The following is a 27,990-nucleotide window of genomic DNA, read 5'->3' as shown; positions in this document are numbered from 1 at the left end:
CAAAGGAAATCCGCGTAGCGTGTTTCACCGCGGCTCCAGTGAGGCCGGCAGCTGCACTCGGAAAAGGCCACGGCTCTTGACGGCAGGGAGCTGCGACGTCGTCTGCCGGCGACGTCAGATCACTTGGGAAGATGGCCGCCTTGTCTGTCGGCACTTCAAGACACTAAGAGGGAAGCGGGGGTGAGTGGCCATTGTTCACGGTTCTCTCTCTGTACAGTTTCACATCTTCTGTGAAATCTGTAAGCAGCTGAAAACTGGCGGCGAATCAAAGATGGCGCAGCCCTCTGTTCTATAACGGCGTCGAGTGTGCGTTGGCGATTCGTTTAAGCACTTCAAAACCTCGGCAGGTGAGAGCATTTTTCGCATTTCGGCGCCATCATAGGCAGCCTTCAACGAGACCGTCTGCCTGCCTAGCACGAAGCACCGGATCGCGTTGGGTGTTGAGTCACTGCGGAGATCGGAAGGCTCTCGCGGAAGTTTGTACATGCTGCCGACTCAGTAAAAACGAACATAGACGTTTCGAAGAAAAGGAACATTAATCGGGGCATTGCAGCGTTGACAAAAATGTCAGCCAGACCAGCCAGAGATTCTCCGTGTAAACGCGGCGTTGTAACTACCATATTTTGTTGAACACGCATTGCTCGACGGGAGAATTGGTCATATACTATGCTAATTATAAATAACTTTGCGTTAAATCAAAGACAGAAGAGCAAGGAGTTCGAAATATTGCTCTTGAGAACAAGTGTGTCGTCAACGATAACCTTTAGGTAAGTTCAGGGGGACGTTCACCGAGCTTCCTACCAGTGTTCGTCACGTTAATGCCGCCGTGGCAGGCAGCATAGTCCTTCGGAGAAAGCTAAATAACTTTTTTTAAAAATAATCTCTGCCAATAACATTTGAAGTGATAATATATTTATACCAAATATTCATGCTCAAGCAAGAAAACAGAACGATGCAATGTATGGGCATATACAGATAGTTGTAAGAGTTCTCCCAGTTCGCTGTGCTATAAACAAAATAAACATAAAAATAGCACATGTTCCGGCTTTATTCAAAAGACAGTGTTTCTGCGCTGTACGCGGAATGAGCCAACACAAAAGAAACATTCATTTAGTGTTATTCTACCCACGATACTCGAAGCCGGAACAAGGGGCACTCGTTTAAATTAGTTGACAAAGACTAAGTTGCTACTCTTGCTCAAATTTTATTTAAAAAATATGTCAGTAATTATTTGTGAATATTTTCAGACTAATGCTGCTTTCTCAACTGAGACATAATTATATATCCACAAAATCTGGCACGTCCAATGAGAGAGCAAACATTTAATAAAAACCGGAAACTGGAAAAACAATTTGCGGCACATCGGTACAGCAATGCCTGAAGTTGTAGAAATTTTCCCATTTTAATTTAATCCTACAAATATGAATTTAGGTCACCTTATAGAAAACACACAAGTACTGATACTCGTCATCTGTACGCCTTGCGGTGAACAAAGCAAACCTCAGAAGCAGGTCAACGAGATGGCTGCAAAGCAATGACATTTACCGGTCAAGCGCTTGACTTAAAGTTCAAGAGCAGTGAAGAGTCCACCTGTTCTCGAGAGCGGCTGGTCAACCTGAACTTCTGTGACGTGACCTTACGGCGCGACCACCGTACATATCGCGTCACACGATTGGGTGGTCGCTATTGTAGTCGGTTGAAATGTACCGTCCTGAAAACGACGGTAAGCTGTTACAACCGAAAGTGTCGATAATCTTGCGCGGTGGTCTCGAACGTTTCCTCCTCTTTGACTCACCAGGAAACGAATGATTAGCGGAAAATGAAAACAATCGAATCAAAGGTGATTATCGCTTTATGGATTTTTGCCCTCGGGACGTCGCAAGTACTGGTCGAAGCAAGGCGTGCCCCCAAAGGTGAGCTCTCCGCTTGATTCCACTCTCGGCGAGCACGTGATGCAGAAGCTGCTTCGCGTGGCTCGCGCTCTGGTCGGTTCTTGCTGCCACTGGTGCAAAAGTTCATGCTTATGCAAATACAGATGCATACAAAATCACAATGTGCACAGAAACTTGCGCTAGAATGTAGTTCTTTAAGGGGCAGTTAGTCCGTAAAGGGCAAATCTTTAATGTAGCTGTGCACGGATCTATTTCCATTTCTTATTCTTTTGGCTCGCAGAACTTCGGATAAATGTTCTGCAACCAAATGAAAAAAGAAAGCAAACCGATATACATAGAAGACAAAAAGAAGTGAAGTTATTGTAGCAGCTGCGACTATAACGATATTTGCCCGCCGACACTTCGCGCCTATGTCGTTACAGAATTTATTTCAGGACACCGATGAAACCCGTGACGGAATATGTACCCCAACAATAAATTTCTAGTTCTAACGTATTAGGAAGAAACAAATAAATTTCATCGTGCCGCTTCCATACCTCATGCAGGTTTCCATGATCATTACTTTCCCTCTTCCCCCCCACCCCCCCTCTAGAGTGCAAAAATACATTTTTGCATATATTTATTTTATCAAAACTAAATATCCCATCACTATTCTGCATTGTGCGAAGATTAACGTTATCCGTTGATGTTTACAATATATTTGATGTATATTGTTTTATTCGTTTTACGTATATTGCTGAGGAAGATGCATGAAATGTTGGCATACATTTTGGCGACTGTTTTATAACTTTTAGACGTTTAAATAACATATAAGTGCTGATATTACTAAAATTTATGAAGACTTAATGAAAGTTATATTACGATAATATTTGCTAGAAATTTGCAAGTGCGCACAACGAACGCCATATTTGTCTTACGCATTACAAAGCCTTACGTACAGTTTCTTGTTTGCTTTGAACACTTTTGTTAAAAAAGAAACCACACAAGCTACTCGAATGACATCACCAGAAATTACTTATGTGCCCGAGCGTATATTAAGCAAGCAATTATATTCACATATATTTTTTTGCATTACTTACATTAATTAATTTCTCAGTTACAAACTTTACGGCACATATTTATATTGTAAAATTGAAGTAAATTGTCCGAAATGTCTAGTTCCCCGTTTATTCAACATTTCTAAAGGTCCGTGTTAGCCAAATTATTTGGCTTCAAATTATTTGTTGAATTAACCTGATTATATGCGCATGCGCAGCACTGCGAAGCGCGGCTTGCGGTGCAGCACTGCTTTTGATGTAGCAGGGCGGCGTAAGATGACGTCATGGGCTGCACGGCGCGATAAAGTGGTCCGTCTCGACCCCGCTGCTGAAGGGATTATGCATCCAGTCGGGAAAGAGCGAGGAACAAGCTTTAATGAGATGAAGGAGATGTTAGCCTGGCGTTTCGCCTGACATGCTATTCCAGATGCTGGAGGATGATATAGCATGCAGTGATAAACACTTAGCAGCACATACGGTATATACACTGTAGAGTGCCAATGGGAATAAGATCGGGGGAAGAGGGAAGTGCGGCCGCAGCTTCATTTTACGTACGCTGCCCTGCTACGTCACAGGAGGGTTGCTCAGCGATATGTGGTTGCAGTCCCCCCCCCTTCCCCCCCTGTGCGTAATCAGGTAAGTTCAACAACTTATTTGAGGCCCGTTATTTCGGCTAAACGTGGTCGTCTTGAAATGTTTTGAACTAGACTTTTTGTGACGATACCCTTCAACTTTCCACCATTAACACGTGACGCAAAATTTGTAAATAAGAATTTCATTATTGTAATCAGTTTTATTAGTGAAGCGATTGCTGCATTATCTTTGGTGACGTCATTCGAATAGGTTTTGTGGAATTTTTTTAAGTGTTCGAAGTAAGAAAAGAAACACGCCCGGTATAACAACTATGGATAAGAATAATGGAACCTTTCAGAACAGTAAACAAACCTATAATAATGCCGCGATTTTTAAGGGCGTTCCATTATCGTAAAAATATGTTGCCAAGGCGCATCTCCCCTATGGAAGCGCTTACCCATTGACACATGCGAGAGCAACGCAGCTGTGAAGTGTGAGACAGCTTCTTCACAAACGCGTGACCACACGAAACTACTGTATGTGTGCCCGATTGATGTGTTTTTATTATACGCTTCTTTTTTTACAGTACCCTCCATTCGAACAAAAATATTCTTCAAGAACATTGCGAATCGTGCTTTGAGGTACATTCCCCTACAAGTGAAGAAAACTTCACGGTATCTCTTTGTGAAATTCACCAACCTTTAGGATTGGATTTTTCACCTTAGTGTCACACGTCTTCGTGAGCTCATCATGGCGTAACAAGACCCAACATACCTCTTCACGCACGCAGAAAGTCATTGTCACTGTGTGAATATGTGGAATGGAAAGTCGTATTAACTTAGACTGTACCAGGAAAAGAAAATTCATGCTTATTTTGCTTCACATTTTTCAGCAATGCACACCGCACACCTTAAGGATACTAAAAAGACTAAAACCTCGTATTCTTCCAATGTCTGCAAAACAAAAGCCTGCGAACACAGGGGTGAGTTTGCGTGATAACCTCTCTATCTCTTTCTCTTGGTATTATTATTTGATTTCTGGTGACTTAACGCAACGCGTGTCGTTGAATGCATTTTTTTTGTCGTTCTTCGTTTGGGTGCGTAGGCTGTCAAAAACTCTAGATGAAGGTTCTGTAAGAACACGTTTAGCTCCACCAAGCGGAAGCTAAGGGTATATGTCAAGGTTCGAATTTATGAACATATCTCTATTTCGAGAACACTACTTGGCCGTATAGCAACTCCCAGCTTGAACAATTTTAAGTAATTGCTGTGGCCAAGAAAAGTAAAAGAACGCGAAAAAGCACCTAATAGCATGTGCAGTATTAAAGCACCTAATAGCATCTATATAGCACTTTCATACATTATATGCAAAGGAAAAAGTGACAAACAATGAGGACAACGCTCCAAATAACCTTGTGTTTGTTGCCCTTCTGCTAGCACTTTCGATTTACATGTTTTCTAGATAACAGCTTCGCTTCAGCTTGTCCAGATAAAAAGTCATTGGACCACTCCTCATTACAAACCCTTCTGGTACGTCGTCATTATGTCACATTGCTTCATGGTGTAGGCCTCAAATATAGCACAGAAGCACCACAAGCAAAAACCACAATTTCTACGTCAAGATGTATATGTTAATGCAGAAAAAAGTGAACCGCGCTTCGAATACGCCAATTAGCTGTTGACGCTCAACTAAGCTGCAGGAACTGAAAGAGCATAGCATGATTCTAGTTAACAATATTTTTCTTTTATCTAATTTTTGACTATACAACATGACTCGTGGCTCTCTTAGATGCGTACGTTTGTGCGAGTAATGTCGCTTATTCACTTAATACATATTTAGGCCACCAAGGTCCTTGCGGCGGAGGAAAAAAAATATGGCAAAGTTTTCAGAACTTCGGAGCTAAAGATGGCCGCAGTACACTAGAATGTATTGTTTCACTTCCACCATTGCAATTTATAACATAAATTTATTCATTTATATATGATAGCATAACACTACTCCACGCGCACTATGTTTTCACGATAAACAAAACTGAAACTCAAGTTCTTTTTTTTTTCGTTGCCTGATTTTCTAGGTCAGCTCTACAATTCCGAGAAGTAGCTCACAAATAGTTCCATATGCGTCAATGGAAGCGTTTATTTCTTTTTCTTTGAAATGCTTCAAGCGTTCGGCAGATGGCCGCAGCGGTTGCCAGAGAGAGCTATTTGTGCATCACGAATATCCAAGCACGTCGCCGCGATAAATTAATTTCTATTGCTCCTCTTCAACTGACATGTATAGTCACTGGAAAAAGTTCCAGAAGGGCTGATGCGATGCCTCTTTCTTGCCGTTCTGATCGAGACCTCCCTGCGCATCCTACATGCAGCCAAATACATCACGGCTGCCCTAAACAAGGACTACAAACCGTGCGATAGCTTCTACGACCACGTTTGCAGCAACTGGATGTTCTACAACCCGATTCCTGACGACAAGAGCACCGCCAGCGTCCTCGAAGGACTCGACGACAAGTTGACGGAAGACCTCAAAGGCAAGTTGCCGTCTGACGCAATTTTTGCCCTTGTGAACCACGCTTGAAAAATCACGGAACAGAGAAGCGGGATTATCTGCTAAAGTCAAATATCAAGTCAAATATTAAGTCAAGCTATATTGATAAATTGATGATCGAAAAGGTCTAAGGCATCAATGGTATCGAGAAACGCAATTTAGTAAGCGAGAAATTGAGGTAAATGTAGGACACGACTTGGGACTCTAAGGGATATTCTAGTGCTCGTAAGAGTCCTATCATTGGTAGAGTCTTATCATGATGGTGTCACTGCTATACTCAACCACTGAAAATAAAAAGATAATTGCGCTGCATTATAAGACGGAATAAAATGCTATTTGTCCAGTTCTATTTGATTCTTAAGAAAAAGAACTCACTGACGTTGCTCTTGACAACGACGCGGATGGTAAAGAGGCCTTGTTCTCGTTCGACCCCGCACCGCCCGCCCGTAGGTTTTGGTGGCCTCGGTATTGCGCAGTGCTGCGCTGGTTGTTCTGGTTCGTGAAGCTCATATTAACTCCAAGAAGCAGAAAATGCCACGTCCATGTGATATCTCGGGATGCTATCGGCGCTGTCATGACTAGATTTCTGACAGCGCTATTGCGTTTTACACAAAGCGCGCACTTACGCACACACCCACGCACGCACACACACGCACACACACATACACATTGCAAAAAACCGTTGCACCGGCTCTCTTGTGCCATTTGCCTCACCAACGGCAGTAAAGATGACGAAACCACCTCGTTTATGGAGAGCGATTTGAATTGCGCTAGAGTACTTGTCAAAGATTTGGGTATTATTACTCGCACTCTCCGAACAGGAGGGGATGGGGCGAAAAAAAAAACCCCACCCCGCATGCATTTATGGATGGTTCGACTGCTGACCGGCGATAAGGTCCATCCTGATCCTGATCGACCGTGGACCAGAGGCATGGGACGGGAGGCGACGTAAACACACACGCTCAATTTAATAAAATAAAATCCTGCCAGAGACATGATGAAAAAAGAATAGGCAAACTGCAAGCAGATGGTGCAAAGCTTCGCGGAAGGCGTGCGGGTCACACACAACACACTCTGACGCGACGCGTGACACAAAGTCCACCACGTGGAAATTTACAACACTCGCGAAATAATACAACAAATACCCGACAGAAATTAAAAATACACGTCACAATAAACGTTGCAAACACTACACTAACAGAACATACACAAATGAACACGCAATGAATAAGTAAATGAAAGATGAAACGCGATTTAAAAAAGGGGGTCCGGCGGAAAGTTCTGAGAGCAGGTTGAAACACCAGGCTTATATGTGGCGTGCTCGCCGAGATCCCGCGATCTGAAGAAGCGTCGGGCTGCTGGTACCTCGCTGCCGAAGATCTTCACGGGCTTGCACCGTCTGTCGATCTACAGGCGAAAACTTCGGCCTGAGGGTTTCCCGCTGCCGACCACATCTTCAGCTGTTTCTGGATTGGTGTTATAGCAGTCCACGTTGCCCTAATATATGCCTCTTGTGGCCCTTTAAGTAAGAAGTTAGGGTGCGTTCTGCTAAGTGTGCTGGTTGGCTACGTAAAAGGCCAGGACACAACGCGTAGCCGCTCCGGTTACGTGTGGCCGATGGACCGGCTTAAGTTCGATGTTTAGATCGCGGCAGAATATGAGCAATGTGCTTGACGCCAACTCCAGTGAACCGGTTTACTGATTCTCGCAATTCATAAATCAACAGGAATATTTGAAAATACAACGTACAAGATGGAGGACCAAAACGCAACTGACAAAGTCCTAGGCTCTTACAAGAACTGCATGAACACATGTAAGTCAGACTCACCTCAACATCGTGTGGATTAAGCTGGCGCCGACAGATTCCAACTTGCAGCGTTGGCGCGCTTATTCTCAGAAGGAGGCATTTTATCCGTGTGTGAATATCCAAAGGTGTTTACAACTAACGCATTCTATTCACTAATTATTGCAGCCATTTGAACATATCTACAATGTTAGACTATAGTTAAATTCTTCATTTTGTGTAGTCAATAGTTTTCACTGTTCGAGGGGTTAAATTAGGCTGATGAAGATATGAAGAGGGCAATATATATATATATATATATATATATATATATAGCGGTCATAACTTGGATAATGATAGTAGGTACCACTACGATGTTGTTTTTTCGTTATTGTTTTCCCGATTACAAGACATCTCCTGCCTCAACATTAAGCGACTTTGCATATCGAGCTTCAACTGCACCCGAAGTAACAAAACGTTCTCGTCTTCTTTTGAGCGGTTAATACTGATGTGTGGCAACAACATCCTTATCTGAGACATGAATGGCCCTCCGAACCAAAGAGAAGGTCTTGAAGTTTTGCTGCCGCGTGTAGATTGTCGGGACTGTTTTTGTAGTCACAATTCCCTAGTTCTTGCTGTAAATGTTGTCTTTTACTCGTCTACCTTCTCCAAGCGATTCCCGAGGCCACCCAGTTCTACGCCTTGATAGACGTGCTGAAGCGGGTCGGCGGAGAGTACTGGCCCGTCTGGCCGCCGCCAAAGTCACGAGAGGTTCTGCCCACGTGGGACCAGCTCTACACCAAGATTCACAACGAGTTCGCAGTGAACTTGCTCTTCATTGTAGGAGTAAACAAGGACCCCAAGAACGTATCCAACAAGATCATCAGCGTAAGGCTCCAAATTGCACTCCTTTTTATAATATCTCGTACTACGCAGTCGGCAGAAAGATAGTCCCTAAAGAAGCTCAAAAATTACCGAAGAACGATAGTCGCATTAAACATTTTTACGAACTTACTGCGAGTGCAATTTCAGTTTTAAACTAAGCCGCGCCACTAAACAGGTTCTTTTTTCAGATAGAGCGGCCATCATCTGGTTCAGATCTGTACTTGTTCAATAAACGAAGCGTGGGAAAAAAGAAGAAGCCAATAGGTGCGAGAGACTTGGCTTATCTCACGTTGATGGCGTCGTGCATTAAGGCCTTTAACCCAAAACTACCATACAAGAAGGTCAAAGAGGTAATACTGGACATTCTGTGGTTCGAGTCCAACATGACCAAGGTGAGATCTTCGGGCATGGCATTGCTGTTCCTGCATGCCTTTTTTTCTTTAGAATCACCATGGAACATAGCTAGAGAGTGGAGTAGTTAAGTACCTCGTACATGGCTATGGCAACCCACACTTGGTCTTGTTTACACCCTGTCATAGATGTATTACCATTAGCCGAAAGATCTCCTTCCGCCAAAATATCAGCATGTGGTGCTATCACGTCTGGTTTTTTAGTTTATTTTTTTACATGTCGTGTATGTTATGACTTAATGTCTTAGCTGAGGATCATTTCTCTAACGATATGTACAAAAAGTTGCGAATGCCTGTTCAATGTTATATTAACAGAGATTAACTTCGGAAACTGCGACATCGGAGTTTGGTATGTGACTATACTAAAGTGCCAATCAAGTTTACAAAGAAATGGGAAGGATTTGTCTTTAACGGATGTACTCAACAAACAATTGTCAGGCATTCTATGTATGGCTCAATCACGCTTTGCTTCGTGTGAAGTTTGTGCAATTTATTAAGGTACATATATCACGTGCTGAGAGACGAAAACACTTAATGAGCCAGCATACAAGAGGCAACTGAAATTTACTGAATATTCCGAATACGGACAGCACGTTCTTTTTGTACTCCAACGACAATCGTTTATACTTAATAAAATCTTTTAAGGTAAGCAACATTGTAAAGCAATTATTCCAGTCAAGACATTTACCCAGAACGAGTACTAGACACCGAACTGCAGTGACAGAAGGGTTCTCAAGGTACGTACATGTGCCTGACCTTTTTCGCGCACATGCCGATAGACATCATTTGCATCTTCAATTGCGTGTGCACCTGTCATAGTAGTTCGCTTTGCACAATGCTTTAAGTCGGTGACCCATTTGTGTAGTTTAACTTGAGCGCCTGGACTTGTTTAAAGCAGAGTTCTGTTGATAGGATGCTCTTCCTACATATCTCGTTACAGATACTGGAAGCGGCAGAAAACAAAACAGGAAGCGATCTTAACTTTTTCAGAATGACCATTGCAGATCTAAGAAACGTCTCTGAACATGTAAGTTTATTCTTAATTTATAAGTTTAACACTACGTAGAAAGAGCGCTACCTTAAGTGTTGTCGTCGTCTTCGCTGTAATGTCACGTTAGTATAGTTGATATCGTCACCCCAGACTCGTAAAACAGACACCCCAAAAAGACTCGTAGCATGCACCTGTCGCTTCAGTAGAGGAAAATGATTGAGCTCGTTTTAATGCGAAACCATTATAGGCCCGATCGAGCGAAAATTCGTCGTAGTCAGCGTGACCGAATGATGGTGCCAAAAATAGCCCACAGCGCAAAGAGCAGAAACACGTCAAAACATGCTCAGATTGACGTCAAATTTCTCAACAAGGCTCCTGTAAACGAAAAAAAATTGACGACATTGAAAATAAAATTTGGTACATTTCGGTATGCGTGGAAATGTAACCCGGGCCTCCAGAGCGTGAGACGCTTCCCCCAACGCGACGCCTGCTCCGCGGTTTTGACAGAACAATGGTGTGCCTAGTGCGTGCGTCATTGCCCATGTTACGTAGCAGCCATCTGCACTAAACACTAAACAACCACACTAAACGTGTGGCTTAGTGCATGCATCGTTTGGCACGTGACGGCGCAGCCAATGGGGAGGAGGTGGCGCAGCGTCATGAGTGTACAAAATCAGTGGGTTCATGACGTTCCGAGGTCCACAAACGGTATAATGTTTGCGCCTTCCCACACGTAAGCAGTTTTAAGTGTCTCTGCCGAGTTTTCTTTCTTCTTTTACCTTGTTGATTACAGTAGGCGATTTGGTTTCCGTCAACTTGGTATGCGGATTCGGCTAGATAAAGAATAATAAAGATGTGTCAACGCAGCTTGGTAAATTTTTAGCGCTAGACTGGGCGTCATTGTACACGTATACGTCGAGATGGCAGGGCGAACTAACGACTCGTGAAATGAAGCGCGCATGGGGAATGGAAACCGTAAGCAGAATAATAATCTTCAGGCGAACCGTCTTGAAAGTGCCTTCAGGCAAGTATTAGTATTCACACTACATTATACACAAGCAAAATGTGCATAATGGTTATGCAGTAAAGCCTGTAGGTGCGCGAGAACGTATTTCGAGTGGTACTCAACAGAGAGAAACTCACCATATAGTTTCACGAACTGTAGGGAATCGTGGTGTTCGTTCCCAAATTCGTGGGAATTAACTCAGGTCAGGCACATTAAACAACCTGCCTATATACATACACACAACCCTTTTCATCATTTTCGAAAAAGGCATAACTTCAAAGTATCAACATCAAAAAGAAAGAAACGTGGGCCGTGAGTGGATTGCAGGTGTCTTTATAGGAGCTACTTAATAAAACCGCGCAGTATTGTGGAAAAACTGTGGCATCACAATTTTCTTTACTGTCCACCCCGACCACACGCTTATCATCAGAACAGCCTGCCGCAAATATGCAGCCGCAGTGCTTGACTATCGCGCCTACGACTGCATGACCATTAGAATCGTGTGTGAGAAATTGTTTCACATTCCTGATTGCAAAGCTCAATTGTGATAATCACGGTCATATACTCCCCATAGGTGAACTGGCTGCAGATGCTGCAACGCCTCTTTGATAGCGTGAACGTGACACTGACACCGGAAGAGCCGGTAGTGCTCAATGAACTGTACTACTTCAGAACCCTTGTTGACTACATAATGAAGAACACATCCAGGTAGGAGGAAAATGATGCCGGCAATTCGAAATTTACTTTCCCTTTTACAGGGACACAGAAGCAGAAATTTGTAGCATATAACCGCTTTTTCATTGGAAAAATAAAAATATTCGTCTAGAAACATATACGGAGTTCCTTTGACATGAAAGAAAAGGCATATTTTCAGCCTATTTTAGAAGTTTATGTAATATTTATGTTCAATTACTTGTCCATTCAATATATAGTTTATTCATGTACACATAGTTTTGAGTATGTAAAACTTCTATTTGCTCACCATTTCCGTATTCATCTTGCAAGTGTCCCTACATTTGGGATAGGTTCGACTTCGTATTCTCCATTGGTTTCTTTGCTTCAACACTTATGCGCATATCTTATGAAATGTCTTGTCGTGTGTGTACGTGTGTCCGTTGTGAGTTGTGCGTGTTGCGCCTGGTGTGTGTGTGTGTGTGTGTGTGTGTGTGTGTGTGTGTGTGTGTGTGTGTGTGTGTGTGTGTGTTTGTGTGTGTGTGTGTGTGTGTGTGTGTGTGTGTGTGTGTGTGTGTGTGTGTGTGTGTGTGTGTGTGTGTGTGTGTGTGTGTGTGTGTGTGTGTGTGTGTGTGTGTGTGTGTGTGTGTGTGTGTGTGTGTGTGTGTGTGTGTGTGTGTGTGTGTATTGTGTGTCTGTTTCTGTGTGTGTGTGCGTTATGCAAGTTTTGTGTGTGTGTTGTGTGTGCGCTTGTCGTGTGTGCGTGCGGTTTGAGTTGTGCGCGCTGCGCGTGTGTTGTGCGTGTTGTGTGTGTGTGTGTTGTGCGTGTGTGCTTATTGTGTGTCTGTTTGCGTGTGTGTGTGTGTGTGTGCGTTGTGCAAGTTGTGTGTGCGCGCTTGTTGAGTATGTGTGTTTGTATGTTTGCGTGCGGGCTTGCGTATGTGTGAGGTGCTCTTTTATATTGGCGCATTTTTGCATAACACCCCCTGAAATGGGGCCTTTAAGGAAATAAACTGAACTGAAAATAAAAATTTGAGGAAAATCCGCGGCAACGAAAGTCCGCAATGTATGCAATATCACCGCATAAATCCAACCAAATTATTTGAATGTGTGTTCTATCTTCCTGCTTTTGATTGCGTCGCACATGTTTTTGTCAAGTCATAAATCTCTCAAATAAGCATTCCCGTGCTTACCTGTTAGCGCGTCTAATGGTCCGCCTAGACAGCCCACCCAGCTGTGTGGTTGCAGGTGTTGCAAATTCTGCCTTTGATCAAACGAAAGTATTTGGCAGATATTCGCAAGGAGGAGGATGGTGGGCGAAGGTGAATTAAAAGCACCACGTAGAAACGTGTTCGTTTGTTTGTTTTGTTGAATGACAATGTTAATTCTCTGAAGTCTTTCTCGGATCTCCCCCTCCTCCCCTCCCCAGAAGAAAGAGCGTGTTTTAAAAGTTGGCTTACAGTACTAGACTTTTGTAGGTTTGAAAAAAATACGTATTGAGCCACAATCATCGTTGTTTATAATTGTCCGTCTAAATTACAGCGAAATTAATTAGTAAATCTGCGATTAACCGCAGAGGAAAGCTGTTGAAGATGTTCGGGCTTCTATATTGGCCCACAACTACGACTTATAATTGCCTTTCTCGTCTTCTCTGTTTCTGCGGGAGAAAACCGGAAGCTCGCCGGAGTATCCGCTTCTAAACAGCAACAGGGTGCATAGAATGTTGACAAGCGTATTTCATGCGAAATTCTAAGGAGATGGACTCGGAGGTTGGGGGCGATTACAACAGATCGGTAAAATGCTATCGCCGTTTCAATGTACTCGAGCCGTTCATTTGTGTGCCTCGCTTGGTGCTCTCTCTTCAAATAGCGCCCTGTACATAACATTTCGGAGTAAATCGCCAACTGCGCGTAGAGGAGGAGCGCGTAGGACATGATGGTACTCTGCTCTGTTGCTGGGAAATAATTACTGTCTGCTTCGTCATCATCATCATCGTTGTCATCATCCCGTCATCATGTCATTTTATATTCAGTACAGGACGAAGGCCCCTCCCTTACTAAACTGCTATCCCTGCTCTAGCATCAGCCGAACCGATTCAAAATCTACAAGTTTACTAGTCTCACAACTCCACCCATTCCTCTGACTTAGTTAATCTGACAGATCGACTTTTATCTACCCTGTACTTCACATGGCCTGCCCAACTCCTTTAGTTCAAGACACTATTTTCCGCCTGCTTTCGCTCTGTAATTCATATTAACGCCATGCTGACGCCTTTCTCTAACCCCTTCCGTTCCGCGCAGACATACGACTTACAACTACATGATATGGCGCCTTATCAGAAACTTTGGGCCCATGGCGCTGCCAAAGATGCGGCAGCTCTCCTTCAAGATTGCCCAGGTCGAGCGCGGCGTCAAGAGAGACATTCCTCTGTCGACGAGATGCGTCTACTACATCAGCGACGTCATGGACTTTCCAGCTGGGAGGCTTTACGTCGAGCGATACTTCAGCAAAGAGGCAAAAAAGGACGTGAGTCATTTTACCTGCCCTTGAAGATATACTTATACACCAGTGCTACAGTGCAACAATGGGTGTGTCCGGGCTAGTTGCATTGGTATACATTGCAAGCAGTAAAGAAGCGAACCGCGGTGAGTCGAATCGATTTAGGAGGAACGTCAAGTGCAGCAGCGGCGATGCGTCACCGGAGCCTTTTTCCAGATTGCTTGCGTTATACCCTTGCCTCATTTTTCACCCGATATGGTCGAGGCTGTCCTGAACGAGCCTCGTGATAGCACAGGGTTTCAGAGTTGCATCTGTCAGAGAGAGAAAGTTCTTTATTGAAAACCAGGGTGGTTAGCCCCTTGTATATTCACCTACATATGCTAATCTGCAGGGAATGGCAAGTAGGCGAAGAAAGGCAACAAGTATATTACCCAAAATAAGGAGAAAAATGTGTCATCAATATTTTTACATAAACAATAAACACAGGGGAGCTAGGTTTTCGCAGAATGGAGGCCGCATTTTCTAATTACTCATTTAATACATTCTTTTCACAACAACACTTTCTAGTTGGATTTACCGTGTTTCGGACGCCACCGTGTGACTTTATCCCTAGAAAAGATCGCTCAGTGATGCGCGTGATGAGAAAAGAAGAATAAAAAATGAACGACACAAGATTAAGTCGCTGGAACCGCATTCGCAATACAGCCCTTGCGTAAAGGGTCTCCTTTATCGCCGGCGTTCGGGAGTCCGCCACTCACGATAACGATAGAGCTGCGCGATAACGAGTCTATCGGCGCTGCGATGGACTAATTGCAAGCGGCATAATTCGCGCCCAGGTGCTCCAGCGACATGAGGTGAGCGATCGTGGTTTCACGCGCTCGTACTGTAGGACACCGCAAAGCGCCTTTCGAGAGCGGCAATTCCAGCAGCTTCATGGTACAACGCGGAAAGGACAGGACGAAAGCAGGTGACACAACCAGAAATAGAATGAAACAACATAAACGCGACACAAATACAAAGAGGGCACGACGCAACAGCGCCGCGTTTCGTCCCCTCTTTGCCATCATCCCGTTCTTTCCGCTTTATATGTGCACGGATTCACACCATTCCAACATATCCGAAGTGCTTATCCTTGCGAACTGAGCGAAGAATAAAGGGAACGTAGGGGCTCGCTTTTCGTCTACAAGCACAGCCACATGCTGATATACCAAGAACCGCTATAGCGCTGAGCACCAACTCGCGGGTTCGAACATGTGCCGCTGCGGCCGCGTTGCGATGGGGTGAAATTCGAAAACGCTCGAGTGCTTAGATTTTTTTAGGTGGACAAAACTAATCCAGAGTCCCCCACTATGGCGAGTCTCACAATCAAATTCTGGTTCCGGCAGGTAATACCCCAGAATTTATATTTCTAAAGCCTCACGATCCATGTTGGATGTTCCTAATAATTTCGCCTAATACGTTACGCCTGCAATTGGATGTCCAACGTCCGCCGCTATGGCCGTGATAGATGCTGGCTAGCACTGCCAGGGCTCGTATACACACTTGCGAATGTCCGAGGAGGTGGAGTGGAATGATGGGCACTGCGTTAGCTGATGGGGTAGAGTATCGCACTCGTAATGCATGGCAGGCGATCAGCCAGGCTAACATCTCCAGCATATAATTAGAGTTTGTATATATATATATATATATATAGGGGTTTTCTTCAAAGTTCAGCACGCTGGACCCGACGTAAAATACGCAGGAAAGAGACGACGAACTTTTTGGGAGACTTCTTTTTCTTACTTAACGTTTTCGGCTGGTGGACCAGCCTTCGTCAGAGTACAGTAATGTCGTAATGTAATACAGTAATATCGTAATGCGGAACATGTGGGTGCAGCTCGCACTTGCGGCAAATGCACATTTCAATCAAACAAATAAGTGTTCATTTCTTCCTCGCTTTTCTCGGCTTATTGTCTACTGGCTTCATGCGGTTGTAACCCTTGTGAACCATATTTGAAGCGTTGACTCCACATCAACTAAACTGAGAAAATAAGATCCTATTACGCATTTACTCGATTCTAAGCACCCCCTTTTTTTCACGATCGCGATGCCCAAAGTGTGTGGGGGGGGGGGGGGGGGGGGTGCTTAGATTCGAAAAATCTAAAATGACCCCCCCACGTCCCTCTTTTCGCTGCGACATCACGACGAGATGCGTGCGAGAAATAACATTTTATTTTGCAAACATTCAAAAGAAAAATAGGTGCAGACAGTGCACCCACCGCTCGTGTAGGATGCTCGGTCACTATCACTGCCACTCGAGTTCGTCGCACCGCTTGAACCGCTGCTCTCGGTATCCCACATCAGGTCGTCTTCCGTTGCGCCGAAGTTGTTTGTGATAAAGCACTTCTTAAATGATGTGACCACAACGTCCACTTGCACCCTCTTCCAGGCGACCGAAATCCACTTTGCGATGGTTGATGGGGACGCTTTCTGCAGCTTTCCCGTCGGCGTCTTCTTCCGGCCAGGGTTTCGCACCCACTCTTCGTACTCCTGTCGGAGATGGGCTTTGAAGGGCTTGTTGACTGAAACGTCTCTAGGGGTTGCAGCACTGGCGTCATGCCACCCGGAATCACAACCACGTCGCTATTAATGTTCCGAAGCTTTGTCTTTACCTCCGGGGTCAGATGGCCGCGAAACGCGTCCAACAGAAGCATCGACCGCGTGCCTGCAAGTCCGCCGAGCAATGATTCCCGAGTGAGCAAGCGCGTTTGGCGGCCTTGGCTACGCGCTTTTCCTAGCAAATAGGAGGGTGCTTAGATTCGCATGCAAACTTCTTTCCTAACTTTCTCGCGAAAATAGGGTGGGGGGGGGGGGGGTGCTTAGAATCGCGAAAATACGGTACTTGCATCATTGACATTTTGCTATAGTATTTTACGCTGTAAACCGATTTACACCTTTAATGCTTTCTAATGGTGCAAACTGATCTATCTGACTCACACCCTTACACCCGTTATGGTGTAAGGGTGGGAGATAGGGACAGTAAAGCATCATTAAGTGTGCAAATCCGTTTACAGTGCACAGGCGCATGAAAGTCGTATCGGCACTACATGAGCGTAAGCGCACTTACATGTTATTGCAGCCAAATTCTTCAGCACATAAGTGCAAAAAGTTCGCTTATTTCAGTTCACGATGAAGCTAATGCGGTCAAATATGGTACCATTTCAATGTTCTGTATACATTGCAAACTTCGAAATAATATAGAGCTCGTTTATGGGCTAAAAGAAGCTTTTTTTTTCCAGATTCTTAATCTCGTCAATGAACTGAAAGAAGCATTCGGTAAAAGCATCAGGAGAACTCAATGGATGGACGAATCTACAAAAACACATGCTCTTAGAAAAGCAAGTATCTACCTACTTGACGATACTCACTGTTTGTGTGAGCGCCTCGAGAAGCGCTCAGCCTGATTTCTCAGTGATACATGTCTCAACTATTCTTGCCTGCTCCAGCTGGAAACCATGGTCACGCACGTTGGATACTCGGATGACCTTCTCAACGACACCTACCTAAACAACATGTTCAAAGAGGTCCGCACATTACGGTTGTATATGGCAATCCGGCCTATCAAAAATTACATCCTTGTGTGTGTGCGTGTGTGTGTGTGTGCCCGCGCGTGTGTGTGTGCGCGTGCGTGCGGTTCTAAATCTTCTAAATAAATAACCAGTGTTGGTATACCGCGTCGAAACCATTGCAAATTACTTTGCTAGTCAGCAGGGAGCAACCATAAATCTTCACATTTAAAGCTTTTAATGTGTGCTTGTTATTCCTTAGGTATTGTATGCAAAGACCGACGTTTTCGCGAATACCAAATGAAATTAGGTGTTCGGGAGAAACACATCCCGCAAGATTACTTGAACATATAGCGGCAGTCTCAAAGGACATAGAACCACCGACTGTCACAGAGAAAGTTCTGAGCTTCGAGGATTCTAAAAAAAAATATTGCCGAAACATTACTGCAGGGGGCATTCACGCATCGAGATCACGTTTCGTGTTGGTTACATACAGGGTGTTTGAGCGAATACTTTCGAAATATCTTTTAATAATTACCTATGGCAGATAGCACATTTCTAGTCCATGAGCTAGTCTACTCGAAAAGGCGGACATTATTTGAACAAAAAATTGAAATGCATAATCGTGTATTTAACAAAAATTTGCTAATTAAGTTATTAGCTAATGCCCCTATGGCCCATAATGTTATTTAGAAATTCTAGCGGGTGAGACTGCAAGTTATATCCAGTTGAAAAGAATTTTCTATGACACCGTTTACGAGATATGAGCCGTCAAACTTCCGGTAAAAATTCACTGGCGTTCCGCTTACTTGTTAACAAAACGTCGAGTTATGCTTTGAAGCACAAACTTAACTGTAACGCCAATGCATTTCTCCGCAAAGTTGAGGAATCCATATTTCTAAACTGGCGTCATCCAGTGAATTCGTTCCTAGTGGATCCGCTTTGCGAACTCGCCGGCTAGAATTTGTAAATTGCAATGTGTGCCATAAGGTCATTAGTTAAAAACTTCATTAATGATTCTTGTTAACTAGTCAATTATGCATTTCAATTTTTTGCGCAAGTAATGTCGACCTCTTCGTGTAGACCAGCTCACGGATAGGATTGTGTTATCCGCCACAGGCAATAAAAAAAAAATTCGAAAATGTTTGCTGAAACACCCGGTATTTCACCTCCAATAACCACATTATGCATATGTACATTTCTTGCGTGCGAATATTGAACGCGGATACAAACCTTAGAAATTCGTGCTTCAAAGCTTTTGTCTTGCCTAAACATCCGTGTTCCATGTATGTCTCCTAACATAAAAAAAGCATGATCATATTATAACAATTTCCAGCAATCTCCTACACTGCGCACAAACCTACACCAACGTGTGTCTTCTGTGTATTTCAGGTCATCGATGCCAAGCCGGGGCAGCCCTTCATTCTCAGTTACGTATCATTTCGAAAACAATGGGCCAAGATAAACTTGATGACACTGCATAAGCCTTACAGCAGAGAAGAGTATGTATCACCTCTATAAGCGACAAACCGTACAAATTTCTTCCCTAGAATGCTTGGAACGCGCATTTGCGAGACACATACAATGACTAACAAGCCCGGTAGACTCTCTAGGTTCTCTAGAATTCTCTATAATGTTTTTAACTATATGGAGCTATTTGTAAACGCATGAAAGGTAACTCACAGAATAGTCAAAAGCGGCTTTGTGTAGTAGGGATGGAACCTTCAAACCAAGTTCTTGAGCATTATGCTCTCGCGGACACGCTACTAAGAAACGAATAAAACGCCGTAGCAACTTAGCCACTGCGACTATTTCGTGCTGACTAAGTCAACTGGCACAAACTCATTTTATTGCACAGGCAGCACCACCTAACATACCACTCATACGGTGGGACGCAGATACGGGAGTAGACCAATGTATTAACACAAAAGGAAGAAACCTGCAGCAAGTATGTTTTATCATTGACCTCAAATCACTTCAATGCCTTGCAGCCAGGTCCATTCACTCTTCCTATTCTTACGACACATGTGCGTCATATTTTACTTATCACTTATTTCTTATCGTCATCGTATTGCCAGCCTCTGTTTTTTTTTTCATAAATTTTCTTCAGCTCACATTGTACACCGCACGCGCACATCATAGCGTATCGGCCATCCACTTCAAGTTTCACTGCCATGTTCCCAAACTACTACGTTTTCAGCCTTACTTTGCTTGCGGGCCGCATTAGAGTGTAACGGCCCTCACCACCAAGTTGCATCTATAAGTTGTCCATCAATGCTTTTGCAAAGGCTAACAGAACGTGTATTTTAATAAAGCAGCAACATCTGACCCCGCCCTTTATGTAATACCTCTAACATAGGGGTCTTCAAGGAAATAAACTGAACTGAAATGAAATGAAAAGAGGACAACAAATGACGTTCTTTTCAACTCAATGCTGGTCGCCGAACTTTTGAACAGTAATGTGTCTTAATTATTATTTTCATTGCTGCAACACGTTTAAAGTACAGTTTGTTGCTCCTTTTCCTTCAGATGGTTGTCAGGCCCTGCTGTCGTGAACGCTTATTATTACCCGCTGGTCAATGGTATAAGTAAGTTGATCAGTATTTCTAAATGACAAACTCATGCACGTGTTCTCGAACGTTTGCTCTTCGCATATTATCTGTCTTCTGTCCAGTATAAAGGTTCAAAGGTGCCTTAGAAGGTTTAACACTAGTTATGGCGATATTATATAACAAAGTCTATATGAGTGGCAACGCAGGGGAGGCCTCCGGAGTAAATTTTACGAGCACTACGTCTTTCAAGTGTGCGAAAATATAAACGAATTGGTGATTTAGCATTCCGTCATTGTCGACACAACGCCCCTGGCGCTGGAAGTCCAACCCGCAACCTCGTTGCTCAGCGCACACTGTGTCCTTTTGTTTCACAATGCCGGCAAACATTGTCCCCTGCAACATGGTATTATATAATGTTTCTACGCCTCCTTATTTCAGCTTTCCCTGCCGGAATTTTGCGACCTCCAGTGTTCGAGTACGGAGTTCCCATGTACGTGCAAAATTTCTGTTGGCATTTGTTTTGTTTTTTGTTTTGTTTTTCATATGGAGGCAGCGTTCAGTTGATAAAAAAAACAATACAAAGGCGCGTCACATTTAGTGTTGCGTGCTTTCCTTTCTCAGGTATATAAACATGGGAGGAATCGGAGCCGTTATTGGACACGAAGTCACGCACGCGTTCGACAACACCGGTGAGTCTTTGTGCAGTTGTCTTTACGGTACGAGTCGATAAATTGCTTCTTACTGCTTGCCTGGTTGCAGTCGCTGACGTGAGTTAAAAGCGCAGAAAAGGAGCTATGTGCCGCTTTTGCTACGGAAGGGTCAGCACCAGTATACAAAGGGTACATCCTGATCTGTTCATCTACCTTATCGTAGCTGTGAACTTTCAAAAGGTTAATTTAAAGCTGTAGATCAATAAAAGGCGAAGAAACGTATTCATATTGGTTATGACATTCAGATATTATAGAGCAACATAATGGTCGATATTCCGCGTCTGATTAATGGAATCTCACTCTTATACTTCCAACTTGACTATATTCTTTTGTTATACAATCGAACTGTCAATGAAGGTTACTGTTACTTTCCACAGCTGGAAAAGTAAGCTCACTGTATTTGATCAAAGAGAGCAATCCAAATTACATAGTGCTTGCTGGGGAGATTGGAATGATCATTTCCTGGTAAAGAACGCGAGCCCTATTGGAAAGTTAGATCAACTAAATAGCAGGTGTAACGTTGTCGCAGATGACTGTCTGAAAACTTTTCATGGCCGTGGTTTAAATGTCAAACATTTATCTTAAGCAAGTTCATCGAATGCCAGCTTAAAGAGACAAAAGGAGACACGGTAGAGCGAAGTGATTATTGACGGACATGAATGCCAAAAGGTGAACGCCTAATGACGCAGTTCGTGATGAAAACAGGTTGAAAACAAATTGGACATTGGAATCGCGAAGAAATCTTCGTGTTCGGCTTATAATTGAGTAGTTTTACTGAATGAATTGAAGAATACGCTATACTCTACGCCTGAATTTTTATACGAAAGCTAAGGCGTATGTGCACTCTTTGTACACTTTAGGAAGCCAGTTCGACAGTGACGGTAACATGAGAAACTGGTGGACGAACAAGACCAGAGAAAAATTCCTGGAAAAGACGAAATGCTTCAACGAGCAATACGGCAACATTACAGACGAGAGACTCAAAGTAAAGGTGAATACATTTTACTTCAGCTGCTTCAGCAACTGTAGAGCAAGTGTTCTTCGTACGGCAGATACATTAGAAGTAATATTTTTCTGTGTGGGATCATGCACGGCTAGAATCAGTAGTTTCTTTTTCGTTAGCAAATCCTTTCTTGACACAGTTTTTTGCAGACCGAACAGTGCTTTCGGCAGATAATGAAGTAACTTTTCTTTTCCATGCAGTTATCATGCAGACACAACTTTACGCACCTCGAATACGTCGACTATTGCATTTTAGGAGAGTTGCGCGTGCGAAAAACGTTTCATTCGGATACCAGCAGAGCTCACATGTTCGCTTTCACCTCGGCCACAAGGGTGCCTACCCCCCCCCCCTTCTCTTTTCTATCATCCAACCTTGAATAACGAAAGTACAAGCTCTGCGAGTCGCGGTACACCACGAAGATCACGTTTAAGATTCGGACAACAAGCATCGCATCTAGCCACCTCGCAACATGCGAATACCGAAACAAGCGCTGAGAAGAATGCACTCTATTTTTACGCCCTCAAGGGTGCTGGTGTGTAACATGGCTAACACCTTCAGTCTAAAGACTGTAAAAAAATGTCCCCGTTCCCAAAAGCACTTTTAAGCTGCACCAGCGATGAGATAAATCGTAGTTGAACGTTGTGTAATAATTCTGACCATCTAGTGGGTACCGAAATATCAGACTCGAGAGTTTGGCAGAGGATAGTTATTATTTCGTGTAGCATTCGCGTTGTCTGTCGTCGCTGCTATCATCATATTTACTTGCCAAAAAAAGAAAACTTCATTCGTTCTTATCAACGATTCATTCTGACCCTTAACGGTGAGCGTGTTAGTCACGACAGAAACCAAACACTCTTTATATATCCGAGTAAGGGTGGTTTTTTATTTTACTTTATGGTTTGCTCTTCAACATCAAAAACGAGCTACACGTGGGTTAGCACCCATAAATATGTTGAAATGTTTAGTGTGTGGTCGTCTCCTCCTCCTTAGTAATGCCCCTGTGCGTGCTTATGAAGAAAGAGACAGTTTGTAAGGTAACGCTAAATAGACTACTTGAACACTCTATTTGATTCTCTACTTATAAAAAAAGAGAAAGGCTTACATCGTCATAGTTTTACAATGAGCAGGGTGCTCTCTTCTTCTTCCCAGCTTGACGGCAAGAAAACTGTGGGAGAAAACACAGCTGACAATGGAGGAATCCATCAAGCATACCACGTAAGTGTGGTTTAGTTAAGTTTAAGAGAGGACACGATTATTTGTACAACTAGTGTTCAACTACGTAAAAAAGTAATAGCGAAGGATTACTCATGAATAAGGGACACGCAAACGGAACGCTTACGGCTCAAATAATTAATTACTTAAAACGTCGAAAACAAAAGACAGCTTCGATTAAGTTTAAATTAAATTAAAGTTAAGATTAAATATTCGTCGCGTTTTTGCTGCAGCTATACAATCACCGAATCACTAATAAGACAAAAACACATTCGTCCTTTCTTGAAAACGTATGTAAAATGAACACAATATAACCATGTAGAGCTTTTCGTATAGAAGCAAGCACTTTCTGAAATAAAAGCTAGTATATCTCTTATTTACGAAACTACGTTAATAACAACACTGTCACACAAGGAGCAATTTGTTTACGAGGTGACGTTATTTAACACCGGCACAAACAATTTCTGTTTGTCACTTCTTTTTTCTTCTTTTTTTTTAGATAACAGGACAAAGATAGCAAATGACCACCGTTATTTACGAGATACGACACCTGCAATAGTCACTGGTGGTCTAGTACCAGTAAACTTGGCTTTATACCGGATATATGCGAGTGCTGAGCAAAACGCGCGTCGGCGTTTTGTCATTGCAGGCCTACCGAGCTTGGGCAAAGAAGCACAAAGTGAAATCCTTGCCTGGACTCCAGAACTTCACGGCCGACCAGATGTTTTTCATCTCGGTGGCCCTGGTAAGGCTGTTTCCTTTTGATCTCAGCAATAGGTAGCAAGAAGTCCAGAAGCAAGGTCTGAAAAGTTATACGTCTTGCCTTGCTTAAAAGGCCCGAGGAAAAAGAAAAGAAGCATTTGCGGTGTTTATAAACGTGGCGGTTGCTTAATCCGTGGGGCACCCTTACAAAGCGTTTTTGCTCCATAGGGAAGCAGCAAAAGTCTGTGTGAAGAAAAGAAAACGACGCATTTTTTTTGTGCATAAACCATGCGATGTGGCTGCTCTATACCACAAGCTATACGTTCTCGCCTCACTTGTCTCATACCCTAAGGTGTACGGGACGTACCCTGTCCACGGCATGTCGCCGTTTACACTATAGGGTATTTAAGTGTTTGTCGCGCCTCACATAATCCCGATTTTCACACTTTGCACCTCGTAAGTGCATCATCGATTATACTCGCATCTCAGTAACGTGGCACGCCTTGTTACCTGCGAAAGCAACGTTTTCACTTACCAGCCCCGCGAACAGCTTCGGAGCATGCACTTGTCGCACACATACTCTAAGCACAAAATTCTCCCTCCCCTCTTTGTGAACGTATTAAGCGAGTGTCTGGAGAAAACCACTCTTTTATAAATCAAAAGTAATCCACAATACTATGCAATGTGAATCCAATGAAGATCAACGTGACTCTAAGAATATAAATAAGCGGAAACCACTGAAAACTAACGAGAAATCAAAGCCAGTCACCGGGCCCGGCAAGGGCCTTCCGCCTCCCTGCAACTGCACAACAGCTCCTGTGAAAACAACGACTTTCGCTGTTCAGTAAATCACTTCGTTTGATACTTGCAACAGCCACGTTATACACAGAATGTGCAAGGCTGCGGTGTCGGCTGCTTTGACGCATTTAATTAGACTTGCGCCGACGTTTTGCCGTGTAGCCGCACAGTAGTCACCACGTTGAAAGGAAGGCCGTGGAATGAAAACAGTAGAGAGTGTTAGATTTTGCGCAGCCATATTTTGAGGACGCAAACCGCCGGGTTTACAGAAGAATTCGAAAAGGGTACACAACAAAAGAAAACAGAAGGGGCACAAAATGACGCAAGCAGGGCGTGGCGTTGTGAGTGCGCAAATAAAACTCCCTATTTTTAAGACTTCACAGTGAAACGTATCCCGCTTACTTCTACCTTGACATAACACAAACCGGTGGTTTATTTTACACTCCACGGTAGCTTAGTGGCTATGGCGTTGTGATTCGGAGCACTAGGTCGCGGATTCGATCCCTACCACGGCAGCCACGTTTCGGTGGGGGCGGAATGCGAAAACGCTCGTGTACCTTGCTTTGGGGGCACGTACGTTAAAGAACACGAACTGGTGAAAATTGGTCCGTAGCAATGCACCACGGCGTACCTCATAATTATATCGTGGTGTTGGCACTAAAGCTCCAGCATTGGCTTCTTTTTTTCCACAGTTACTTTTAACGTTTCTTGTTCAATGCTTCTATTCACGGCGTTCACGGCGTTGCCAGTCGTAATTTTGCTTCATCACGCTCCCTTCTCCTATGCAGACATGGTGCAACAACCCTCGACCGAAACGTCTTCAGCAACAAATACACTCCGACGTTCACGCGCCGTCCAGATACAGGTAAGTGAGAAAGAGCTTAGAAAAAAAGAAATCGTGACACGGGCTCGAGAGTTTCCACAGTTATATATTTACTGTGGAAACTTTCGAGTTACGTTTTCAGAAAATTATTACATTTGTGAAGTTGTCCATGATTACATTTGCATCTGTATGCAGGAAACACTCAACGAAACGGCTTAGAGCCGTCTCCAAATTTGTATCATTGCCACTCAGTTATACGTATATGCCGAAATTCGATAGAAACCAGTCGTTATACAACGCACGCCCAATCGGACCTGTGTATAAAGATAAACGATAAAACGAAGATGTCCTGCAACTGCGATTAGATAACCGGCGTGAAGTCAATAAATACTAAAATGAAAGAGGAGCTAATCACTCCAAAGCGCCAAAATTTGCGAGTAATGAAGGCGGTGAAACGGAAGATAACAGTTAAAGGTTAAAGAAAGCAAAGGAAAATAACGAAATAGGCACAATATTCCGGAAGGTACTTGCAGAAACCCTACATGACTGACAGGCACAACTGCAGAAGTCAATGTTTTACCAACTAACATCAAGAAATACATCAATCCTGGCAGTGTCCTTGGGCACGCTTGCGGCGAAAAACGATTAAAATGGGTGAGCGGGCTGATACAAAAAAAAAAGACATATGCTGCGGAATAAACCCAGGTATAAAACATCATGATTATATGAAAACATCAAGCACATGCGTTCAGACAACATCGCTGAAGTTGTATCTGGCACGCCAGTGTCCGCGAGTAGGAATTTTAGCGCAAATTTTCCGACAGACCGCACTTCTTAAACGGGAGAAAGATGCAAAATAACTGTAAAGGAGAGAGTGTTCAGTAAAGAGCCGGCGCCGGTGGTACTCCGGTGTGCGCCTGAATTAATTAACTACGGTATTTATAGAGCAGCTTCAAGTGCACCAAGTTAGATAAACTTTGCTCGTAACTCTGCCCTGAATGTTTTGTATAGTACGAAGACGTTTTGAGTTATTTCTACGAAAGATTAACTTGTTCTACCATTGACCGTAAAGCTTGTTACAAAAATTTGTTGAGGAGACTCTGGCGCTGCAATCGCTCGGCTATACCTTGGGAATTGTGAGCAGTACATGCACCTATCTAATCGTCGTGCTCGTGGCGTCACACGCTCTTGTGCCGTTATATGTTAGGCTTTATATTTCCAAATTTTCAAGAAATAATATCTTTTTAAGCGCACGAAGGAAATAAGTTTCCGCATGCACTCGCATAATCATTGTGTATTGCTGCACTTATAACGCAAAAGTTTGTTGGACAGGATCAATTCGCAATGTCGCACAGACTTCATAAAAGCCAGAAGGACGAAGTTTAGGCAAATTCACGTATACTGCACATCATTCGCGCCCGGTCTGAACCGGCATATTTTCCATCTTTCGCGTAGAGTGCCAGTGTTCTAATTTTTTGACGAAACTATCCTGGCGACATTCCCAAAACCTGCTTATAAAGGAGGTCCGTGAAAAATATGCGTCTGCAGACACGCAGCGTTCTGCACGTCCTCGATTTGTCGATGCCAAACGAAAGAAGTTGGCTCTCTCAAGTTTTGAAACGTTGTAAATAAGACTTGAGTGAAAAAACAAGCACACCATGTCAGTCTGCTATCATTTCGATTGGTTCTCGGTTCACTCTCATGAGTCTGAACTTAGTCGATCGTTGAAATGAATAAACGTTAGGGGACTCGCGCCCAGCACACCAGGTAGCACTCACGCATTTGGTTGCCGAGTACGAAGTGTGACGGAGACAGCAGCATCCTCTAACATTGTTGTCTTTCTCCTTTCAGAGTAAACGTGCCCTTGAGCAACATGGAGGAGTTCTCTAAGGCGTTCAAATGTCCCAAAGATTCTCCAATGTACAGCAAAAGAAAATGCGTACTATGGTGAGCCCAAAAAATACGGATCAAAGCAATGGGCACGGGAATCCTCATCACGTGACCACATTGCCCCCAGAAGCGCCATGTAGCGTCCACTAACCAGGTCGGCGCACAAAGACCAGAGTTGCTGGATGAATAAACGCGTTTCTGTTATTGTTTTTAATTATTATCTAATTGGGTCCTTTCGAGCAGATAAGTAGATAAGTGTTGGCTTCACATAAAATCAAAGCGTTTATTTACTGGAGATATATCCCAGTCAATTACAATAAAGACACACTCAAACCACACGCACAAGCCAAGAGTCACGTGGCACCGAACGCAAACCTACATGGTGCACACATGTATAGCGCATAGTGCATAATCCTTACAGCGAACACACTCTGATTGCGATGAAAAGCGATCATGAATTATG

At 43.5% G+C, this 27,990-nt stretch overlaps 1 protein-coding gene across 2 annotated transcripts; it reads left to right on the top strand.

The window, feature by feature from the left end:
- The first annotated feature begins 26 nt into the window (after positions 1 to 26).
- On the top strand, positions 27 to 27,741 carry LOC142575293 (neprilysin-21-like). Of its 2 annotated transcripts, none has more exons than XM_075684537.1 (21): positions 27 to 180; positions 1,799 to 1,913; positions 4,395 to 4,484; positions 5,868 to 6,029; positions 7,773 to 7,859; positions 8,503 to 8,717; positions 8,903 to 9,106; positions 10,065 to 10,151; positions 11,696 to 11,829; positions 14,094 to 14,319; positions 17,571 to 17,669; positions 17,778 to 17,855; positions 19,230 to 19,339; positions 20,367 to 20,425; positions 20,828 to 20,879; positions 21,011 to 21,078; positions 21,960 to 22,090; positions 23,252 to 23,317; positions 23,964 to 24,059; positions 25,603 to 25,679; positions 27,489 to 27,741. In XM_075684537.1, exons 2-21 carry the CDS (start codon positions 1,820 to 1,822, stop codon positions 27,586 to 27,588), a joined length of 2,235 nt encoding a protein of 744 aa, XP_075540652.1. In that variant the 5' UTR covers positions 27 to 180; positions 1,799 to 1,819; the 3' UTR covers positions 27,589 to 27,741. The 2 variants fall into 2 exon arrangements, with proteins under 2 accessions (XP_075540652.1, XP_075540653.1); XM_075684538.1 differs by lacking the exon at positions 27 to 180 and adding an exon at positions 194 to 347.
- The last annotated feature ends 249 nt before the right edge of the window (positions 27,742 to 27,990 follow it).

Source organism: Dermacentor variabilis, chromosome 3, assembly GCF_050947875.1.
Source record: "Dermacentor variabilis isolate Ectoservices chromosome 3, ASM5094787v1, whole genome shotgun sequence".
Classification (NCBI taxonomy): Eukaryota; Metazoa; Arthropoda; class Arachnida; order Ixodida; family Ixodidae; genus Dermacentor; species Dermacentor variabilis.
This window is presented reverse-complemented; position numbering and strand designations above follow the sequence as displayed.

Coding starts and splice junctions, on each gene's coding strand:
- LOC142575293 (XM_075684537.1), top strand. CDS start 1,820: ATGAAAACAATCGAATCAAAGGTGATTATCGCTTTATGGATTTTTGCC. Junction 17,670..17,777: donor AAACACATGCTCTTAGAAAA/GCAAGTATCTAC, acceptor TGCCTGCTCCAG/CTGGAAACCATGGTCACGCA. Junction 21,079..21,959: donor GCACGCGTTCGACAACACCG/GTGAGTCTTTGT, acceptor TGTACACTTTAG/GAAGCCAGTTCGACAGTGAC.